The 10,000-nt window shown below is 51.0% G+C and overlaps 2 protein-coding genes across 2 annotated transcripts in view; both read right to left on the bottom strand.

The window, feature by feature from the left end:
* LOC145864304 (otogelin-like protein) overlaps nucleotides 1-3,865 on the bottom strand; it is a 15,510-nt gene extending 11,645 nt beyond the window's left edge. The window contains exons 1-2 of the mRNA XM_082969906.1: nucleotides 3,799-3,865; nucleotides 3,462-3,640 (exon numbers count right to left, since the gene is read on the bottom strand). Of these exons, the coding sequence (XP_082826032.1) occupies nucleotides 3,462-3,640; nucleotides 3,799-3,865 (246 nt within the window). The remainder of the gene's footprint in view (nucleotides 1-3,461; nucleotides 3,641-3,798) is intronic.
* A 28-nt stretch (nucleotides 3,866-3,893) lies between these two features.
* Nucleotides 3,894-10,000, bottom strand: part of LOC106592279 (otogelin) — a 37,972-nt gene continuing 31,865 nt past the window's right edge. Inside the window, exon 18 of the mRNA XM_082969905.1 lies at nucleotides 3,894-3,913. Coding sequence (XP_082826031.1) covers nucleotides 3,894-3,913 — 20 coding nt within the window. The remainder of the gene's footprint in view (nucleotides 3,914-10,000) is intronic.

Below are 10,000 nucleotides of genomic sequence, written 5' to 3'. Positions count from 1 at the left end.
GGGTAGTACCAGGACTGATTAAATAACCTGGGGGTACCTGGCCTATCAGAGGGTAGTACCAGGACTGATGAAATAACCTGGGGGTACCTGGCCTATCAGAGGGTAGTAACAGGACTGGCTAGATAACCTGGGGGTACCTGGCCTATCAGAGGGTAGTACCAGGACTGATGAAATAACCTGGGGGCACCTGGCCTATCAGAGGTTAGTAACAGGACTGGCTAGATAACCTGGGGGAACCTGCCCTGTCCAGAGGGTGAACCATTGCTGTACTGTACCTTGTAGAGGAGTGCAGTACCGTTGTCATTGTGGTAGAGACAGGAGATGTTCTTACAGACACCACAGCACATCGTCTGGTCTTTGGGAGGGATGTATATCTGGTTCTAAAAGATAGTACAGGCCTACTGTAACATATATATTCATATATACTGTAGTAATAGTTATAATACCTGTATTATATATATATATATACACACACACTACCGGTCAAAAGTTTTAGAACATCTACTCATTCAAGGGTTTTTCTTTACTTTTTACTATTTTCTACATTGTGGAATAATAGTGAAGACATCAAAACAATGAAATAACACATATGGAATCATGTAGTAACCAAAATGTTAAACAATTCAAAATATATTTTACATTTAAGATTCTTCAAATAGCCACCTTTTGCCTTGATGACAGCTTTGCACATGCTTGACATTCTCTCAACCAGCTTCACCTGGAATGCTTTTCCAACAGTCTTAAAGGAGTCCCCACATATGCTGAACACTTGTTGGCTGCTTTTCCTTCACTCTGCAGTCTGACTCATCACAAACCATCTCAATTTGGTTGAGGTCGGGGGATTGTTGAGGCCAGGTCATCTAATGCAGCACTCCATCACTCTCCTTCTTAATAAAATAGCCTGGCGGTGTGTTGGGTCATTTTCCTGTTGAAAACAAATGATAGTCCCACTAAGCCCAAACCAGATGGGATGGTGTATCGCTGCAGAATGCTGTGGTAGCCATTCTGATTAAGTGTGAATTGTAAATAAATCCCCAACAGTGTCACCAGCAAAGCACCCCCACACCATAACACCTCCTCCTCCATGCTTCACGGTGGGAAATACACATGCTGAGATCATCTGTTCACCCACAACGTGTCTCACAAAGACATGGCGGTTGGAACCAAAAATCTCCAATTTGGAACTCATCAGACCAAAGGACAAATTTCCACCGGTCTAATTGCTCGTGCCCAAGCAAGTCTCTTCTTCTTATTGGTGTCCTTAAGTAGTGGTTTCTTTGCAGCAATTTGACCGTGAAGGCCTGATTCACACAGTCTCCTCTGAAGAGTTGATGTTGAGATGTGTCTGTTACTTGAATTCTGTGAAGCATTTATTTGGGCTGCCATTTCTGAGGCTGGTAACTCTAATGAACTTATCCTCTGCAGCAGAGGTAACTCTAGGTTTTCCATTCCTGTGGCGGTCCTCATGAGAGCCAGTTTCATCATAGCACTTAATGGTTTTTGCGACTGCACTCTTCATGTCTTAAAGTAATGATGGATTGTCATTTCTCTTGGCTTATTTGAGCTGTTCTTACCATAATATGGACTTGGCAAGAGTGTGCAAAGCTGTCATCAATGCAAAGGGTAGCTATTTGAAGAATCTCAAATGTAAAATATATTTTGATTTGTTTAACAGTTTTTTGGTTACTACATGATTCCATTATGTGTTATTCCATAGTTTTGATGTCCTCACTATTATTCTACAATGTTGAAAATAGTAAAAAAAATAAGAAACTCTTGACTAAGTAAGTGTTCTAAAACTTTGGACCGGTAGTGTGTATATATATATATAAACTCAGCAAAAAAAGAAACGTCCTCTCACTGTCAACTGCATTTATTTTCAGCAAACTTAACGTGTAAATATTTGTATGAACATAACAAGATTCAACAACTGAGACATAAACTTAACAAGTTCCACAGACATGTGACTAACAGAAATAGAATAATGTGTCCCTGAACAAAGGGGGGTCAAAATCAAAAGTAACAGTCAGTATCTGGTGTGGCCACCAGCTTCATTAAGTGCGGCAGTGCATCTCCTCCTCATGGACTGCACCAGATTTGCCCGTTCTTGCTGTGAGATGTTACCTCACTCTTCCACCAAGGCACCTGCAAGTTCCCAGACATTTCTGGGGGGAATGGCCCTTGCCCTCACCCTCCAATCCAACAGGTCCCAGATGTGCTCAATGGGATTGAGATCCGGGCTCTTCGCTGGCCATGGCACAACACTGACATTCCTGTCTTGCAGGAAATCACGCGCAGAACGAGCAGTATGGCTGGTGGCATTGTCATGCTGGAGGGTCATGTCAGGATGAGCCTGCAGGAAGTGTACCACATGAGGGAGGAGGATGTCTTCCCTGTAACGCACAGCGTTGAGATTGCCTGCAATGACAACAAGCTCAGTCCGATGATGCTGTGACACACCGCCCCAGACCTTGACGGACCCTCCACCTCCAAATCGATCCCGCTCCAGAGTACAGGCCTCGGTGTAACGCTCATTCCTTCGATGATAAATGCGAATCTGACCATCACCCCTGGTGAGATAAAACCGCGACTCGTCAGTGAAAAGCACTTTTTGCCAGTCCTGTCTGGTCCAGCGACGATGGGTTTGTGCCCATAGGCGACGTTGTTGCTGGTGATGTTTGGTGAGGACCTGCCTTACAACAGGCCTACAAGCCCTCAGTCCAGCCTCTCTCAGCCTATTGCGGACAGTCTGAGCACTGATGGAGGGATTGTGCATTCCTGGTGTAACTCGGGCAGTTGTTGTTGCCATCCTGTACCTGTCCCGCAGGTGTGATGTTCGGATGTACCGATCCTGTGCAGGTGTTGTTACACATGGTCTGCCACTGCGAGGACGATCAGCTGTCTGTCCTGTCTCCCTGTAGCACTGTCTTAGGCGTCTCACAGTACGGACATTGCAATTTATCGCCCTGGCCACATCTGCAGTCCTCATGCCTCCTTGCAGCATGCCTAAGGCATGTTCACGCAGATGAGCAGGGAGCCTGGGCATCTATCTTTTGGTGTTTTCCAGAGTCAATAGGAAGGCCTCTTTAGTGTCCTAAGTTTTCATAACTGTAACCTTAATTGCCTACCGTCTGCAAGCTGTTAGTGTCTTAACGGCCGTTCCACAGATGCATGTTCATTAATTGTTTATGGTTCATTGAACAAGCATGGGAAACATTGTTTAAACCTTTTACAATGAAGATCTGTGAAGTTATTTGGATTATTACAAATTATGTTTAAAAGACAGGGCCCTGAAAAAAGGATGTTGTTATATATGTTCATATATACTGTAGTAAGAGTAATAGTACCTGTTTTAGCAATACTAGCAATAGGCTACTGCTGAATAGAGACAGCAGTAGTAGCATTTGTAGCAGTTGAGGTATCAGACATTAGCATTAGCATCCTGATGCTAACTGACTAACCGGTTGGCACTGAGCAGAGCAGTTGGTGGTGGTGGTGCGGAGGTGGTGGAAGCCCGTGGTGGGATCCAGACTGTGGCTACACTGGGTGGTGAGACACACCCCCTCCTCACTGTGATCCATCAGGGTCTGTCCCGGACGCATAACACCCCACTCCCCATCCACACACACCGCCTCACGCACTGTAAGAGCGGTACAGACAAACACAGACACAGACATGCATGAACACACATTCATTACAAATGTACTGTACATGAAAAAACACTTATATAATATGAAATATGAAATTAATGTATGTTGGAAAAGGTGGGTTACTGTCTAATGATACCCGTTCACTTACCGCAGTTAAATCTCTTACAGGAACACTGGTTAGATGGGTCTGCTAGGAAAGCCCTGTCCACCTGCATGGTCTCTCCCTATTCAGAAGACAACAGGTCAGCTAGTGAACAGCACAGCTATACAGCACAAACAAACACAGAGATAACATGAACACATCCATTACAGAGATAACATGAACACATCCATTACAGAGATAACATGAACACAGCCATTACAGAGATAACATGAACACATTACAGAGATAACATGAACACATTACAGAGATAACATGAACACATTACAGGGATAACATGAACACATCCATTACAGAGATCACACGAACACAGCCATCGTCATGTGGAATCATACAGAAACCTACCAGAACACATTTTGGCTTCGGCAGTTTGTCACACGCACACTCTGAAAAAACAGGGAAACACACAAAAAACATTTTCAATTTGTGCTTTTTTGGGGGGGAATGTATAAACTACATGAGACACGTTCCCCTATTACGTGGTGGAGGAGGAGGACACACGTTCCCCTATTACGTGGAGGAGGAGGACACACGTTCCTCTATTACGTGGTGGAGGAGGACACACGTTCCTCTATTACGTGGTGGAGGAGGACACACGTTCCCCTATTACGTGGAGGAGGAGGACACACGTTCCCCTATTACGTGGCGGAGGAGGACACACGTTCCCCTATTACGTGGAGGAGGAGGACACACGTTCCCCTATTAAGTGGAGGAGGAGGAGGACACACGTTCCCCTATTACGTGGTGGAGGAGGAGGACACACGTTCACCTATTACGTGGTGGAGGAGGAGGACACACGTTCCCCTATTACATGGTGGAGGAGGAGGACACACGTTCCCCTATTACGTGGTGGAGGAGGACACACGTTCCCCTATTACGTGGAGGAGGAGGACACACGTTCCCCTATTACGTGGAGGAGGAGGACACACGTTACCCTATTACGTGGAGGAGGAGGACACACGTTCCCCTATTAAGTGGAGGATGAGGAGGACACACGTTCCCCTATTACGTGGTGGAGGAGGAGGACACACGTTCCCCTGTTACGTGGTGGAGGAGGAGGACACACGTTCCCCTATTATGTGGTGGAGGAGGAGGACACACGTTCCCCTATTACGTGGTGGAGGAGGAGGACACACGTTCCCCTATTACGTGGTGGAGGAGGACACACGTTCCCCTATTACGTGGTGGAGGAGGACACACGTTCCCCTATTACGTGGTGGAGGAGGAGGACACACGTTCCCCTGTTACGTGGAGGAGGAGGACACACGTTCCCCTATTACGTGGTGGAGGAGGACACACGTTCCCCTATTACGTGGTGGAGGAGGACACACGTTCCCCTATTATGTGGTGGAGGAGGACACACGTTCCACTATTACGTGGTGGAGGAGGACACACGTTCCCCTATTACGTGGTGGAGGAGGAGGACACACGTTCCCCTATTACGTGGTGGAGGAGGAGGAGGACACACGTTCCCCTATTACGTGGTGGAGGAGGACACACGTTCCCCTATTACGTGGTGGAGGAGGACACACGTTCCCCTATTACGTGGTGGAGGAGGACACACGTTCCCCTATTACGTGGTGGAGGAGGAGGACACACGTTCCCCTATTACGTGGAGGAGGAGGACACGCGTTCCCCTATTACGTGGTGGAGGAGGAGGACACACGTTCCCCTATTACGTGGTGGAGGAGGACACACGTTCCCCTATTACGTGGCGGAGGAGGACACACGTTCCCCTATTACGTGGAGGAGGAGGACACACGTTCCCCTATTAAGTGGAGGAGGAGGAGGACACACGTTCCCCTATTACGTGGTGGAGGAGGAGGACACACGTTCTCCTATTAAGTGGAGGAGGAGGAGGACACACGTTCCCCTATTACGTGGAGGAGGAGGAGGACACACGTTCCCCTATTACGTGGTGGAGGAGGAGGACACACGTTCCCCTATTACGTGGTGGAGGAGGACACACGTTCCCCTATAACGTGGTGGAGGAGGACACACGTTCCCCTATTACGTGGAGGATGAGGACACATGTTCCCCTATTACGTGGTGGAGGAGGACACACGTTCCCCTATTACGTGGTGGAGGAGGAGGACACACGTTCCCCTATTACGTGGTGGAGGAGGAGGACACACGTTCCCCTATTACGTGGTGGAGGAGGACACACGTTCCCCTATTACGTGGTGGAGGAGGACACACGTTCCCCTATTACGTGGAGGAGGAGGACACGCGTTCCCCTATTACGTGGAGGAGGAGGACACACGTTCCCCTAATAAGTGGAGGAGGAGGAGGACACACGTTCCCCTATTAAGTGGAGGAGGAGGAGGACACACGTTCCCCTATTACGTGGTGGAGGAGGAGGACACACGTTCTCCTATTAAGTGGAGGAGGAGGAGGACACACGTTCCCCTATTACGTGGTGGAGGAGGAGGACACACGTTCCCCTATTACGTGGTGGAGGAGGACACACGTTCCCCTATTACGTGGAGGAGGAGGACACACGTTCCCCTATTACGTGGCGGAGGAGGACACACGTTCCCCTATTACGTGGAGGAGGAGGACACACGTTCCCCTATTAAGTGGAGGAGGAGGAGGACACACGTTCCCCTATTACGTGGTGGAGGAGGAGGACACACGTTCACCTATTACGTGGTGGCGGAGGAGGACACACGTTCCCCTATTACATGGTGGAGGAGGAGGACACACGTTCCCCTATTACGTGGTGGAGGAGGACACACGTTCCCCTATTACGTGGAGGAGGAGGACACACGTTCCCCTATTACGTGGAGGAGGAGGACACACGTTACCCTATTACGTGGAGGAGGAGGACACACGTTCCCCTATTAAGTGGAGGATGAGGAGGACACACGTTCCCCTATTACGTGGTGGAGGAGGAGGACACACGTTCCCCTGTTACGTGGTGGAGGAGGAGGACACACGTTCCCCTATTATGTGGTGGAGGAGGAGGACACACGTTCCCCTATTACGTGGTGGAGGAGGAGGACACAGGTTAACCTATTACGTGGTGGAGGAGGACACACGTTCCCCTATTACGTGGTGGAGGAGGAGGACACACGTTCCCCTATTACGTGGTGGAGGAGGAGGACACACGTTCCCCTATTACGTGGTGGAGGAGGACACACGTTCCCCTATAACGTGGTGGAGGAGGACACACGTTCCCCTATTACGTGGTGGAGGAGGAGGACACACGTTCCCCTATTACGTGGTGGAGGAGGACACACGTTCCCCTATTACGTGGTGGAGGAGGAGGACACACGTTCCCCTATTACGTGGTGGAGGAGGAGGACACACGTTCCCCTATTATGTGGTGGAGGAGGACACACGTTCCCCTATTACGTGGAGGAGGAGGACACACGTTCCCCTATTACGTGGAGGAGGAGGAGGACACACGTTCCCCTATTACGTGGAGGAGGAGGAGGAAACACGTTCCCCTATTACGTGGAGGAGGAGGAGGACACACGTTCCCCTATTACGTGGTGGAGGAGGAGGACACACGTTCCCCTATTACGTGGAGGAGGAGGAGGACACACGTTCCCCTATTACGTGGTGGAGTAGGACACACGTTCCCCTATTACGTGGAGGAGGAGGACACACGTTCCCCTATTACATGGTGGAGGAGGAGGACACACGTTCCCCTATTACGTGGTGGAGGAGGAGGACACACGTTCCCCTATTTCGTGGAGGAGGAGGACACACGTTCCCCTATTACGTGGTGGAGGAGGACACACGTTCCCCTATTACGTGGTGGAGGTGGACACACGTTCCCCTGTTACGTGGAGGAGGAGGAGGACACACGTTCCCCTATTACGTGGAGGAGGAGGAGGACACACGTTCCCCTATTACGTGGTGGAGAAGGACACACGTTCCCCTATGACATGGAGGAGGAGGACACACGTTCCCCTATTACGTGGAGGAGGAGGACACACGTTCCCCTATTACGTGGAGGAGGAGGACACACGTTCCCCTATTACGTGGTGGAGGAGGAGGACACACGTTCCCCTGTTACGTGGAGGAGGAGGAGGACACACGTTCCCCTATTACGTGGAGGAGGAGGAGGACACACGTTCCTCTATTACGTGGAGGAGGAGGAGGACACACGTTCCCCTATTACGTGGTGGAGGAGGACACACGTTCCCCTATTACGTGGAGGAGGAGGACACACGTTCCCCTATTACGTGGAGGAGGAGGACACACGTTCCCCTATTACGTGGAGGAGGAGGACACACGTTCCCCTATTACGTGGTGGAGGAGGAGGACACACGTTCCCCTATTACGTGGAGGAGGAGGACACACGTTCCCCTGTTACGTGGTGGAGGAAGAGGACACACGTTCCCCTATTACGTGGTGGAGGAGGAGGACACACGTTCCCCTATTACGTGGAGGAGGAGGACACACGTTCCCCTATTACGTGGTGGAGGAGGAGGACACACGTTCCCCTATTACGTGGTGGAGGAGGACACACGTTCCTCTATTACGTGGTGGAGGAGGAGGACACACGTTCCCCTATTACGTGGAGGAGGAGGACACACGTTCCTCTATTACGTGGTGGAGGAGGAGGACACACGTTCCCCTGTTACGTGGAGGAGGAGGAGGACACACGTTCCCCTATTACGTGGTGGAGGAGGACACACGTTCCCCTATTACGTGGAGGAGGAGGACACACGTTCCCCTATTACGTGGAGGAGGAGGACACACGTTCCCCTATTACGTGGAGGAGGAGGACACACGTTCCCCTATTACGTGGTGGAGGAGGAGGACACACGTTCCCCTATTACGTGGAGGAGGACACACGTTCCCCTATTACGTGGAGGAGGAGGACACACGTTCCCCTGTTACGTGGTGGAGGAGGAGGACACACGTTCACCTATTACGTGGTGGAGGAGGAGGACACACGTTCCCCTGTTACTTGGTGGAGGAGGAGGACACACGTTCCCCTATTACGTGGAGGAGGAGGACACACGTTCCCCTATTACGTGGAGGAGGAGGACACACGTTCCCCTATTACGTGGAGGAGGAGGACACACGTTCCCCTATTACGTGGTGGAGGAGGAGGACACACGTTCCCCTATTACGTGGAGGAGGAGGAGGACACACGTTCCCCTGTTACGTGGAGGAGGAGGAGGACACACGTTCCCCTATTACGTGGAGGAGGAGGACACACGTTCCCCTATTACGTGGTGGAGGAGGAGGACACACGTTCCCCTATTACGTGGAGGAGGACACACGTTCCCCTATTACGTGGAGGAGGAGGACACACGTTCCCCTGTTACGTGGTGGAGGAGGAGGACACACGTTCCCCTATTACGTGGTGGAGGAGGAGGACACACGTTACCCTGTTACGTGGTGGAGGAGGAGGACACACGTTCCCCTATTACGTGGAGGAGGAGGAGGACACACGTTCCCCTATTACGTGGTGGAGGAGGAGGACACACGTTCACTTGTTACGTGGTGGAGGAGGAGGACACACGTTCCCCTATTACGTGGAGGAGGAGGACACACGTTCCCCTATTACGTGGTGGAGGAGGAGGACACACGTTCCCCTATTACGTGGAGGAGGAGGAGGACACACGTTCCCCTATTACGTGGTGGAGGAGGAGGACACACGTTCACTTGTTACGTGGTGGAGGAGGAGGACACACGTTCCCCTATTACATGGTGGAGGGGGACACATGTTTACTTGTTACGTGGTGGAGGAGGAGGACACACGTTCACTTGTTACGTGGTGGAGGAGGAGGACACACGTTCCCCTATTACATGGTGGAGGAGGACACATGTTCCCCTATTATGTGGAGGAGGAGGACACACGTTCCCCTATTACGTGGAGGAGGAGTACACACGTTCCCCTATTACGTGGAGGAGGAGGACACACGTTCCCCTATTACGTGGTGGAGAAGGAGGACACACGTTCCCCTATTACGTGGAGGAGGAGGACACACGTTCCCCTATTACGTGGTGGAGGAGGACACACGTTCCCCTATTACGTGGTGGAGGAGGAGGACACACGTTCCTCTATTACGTGGTGGAGGAGGAGGACACACGTTCCCCTATTACGTGGTGGAGGAGGACACACGTTCCCCTATTACGTGGTGGAGGAGGACACACGTTCCCCTATTACGTGGAGGAGGAGGACACACGTTCCCCTATTACGTGGAGGAGGAGGACACACGTT

Source organism: Salmo salar, chromosome 26, assembly GCF_965601325.2.
Source record: "Salmo salar chromosome 26, fSalSal1, whole genome shotgun sequence".
NCBI classification, from domain to species: Eukaryota; Metazoa; Chordata; class Actinopteri; order Salmoniformes; family Salmonidae; genus Salmo; species Salmo salar.
This window is presented reverse-complemented; position numbering and strand designations above follow the sequence as displayed.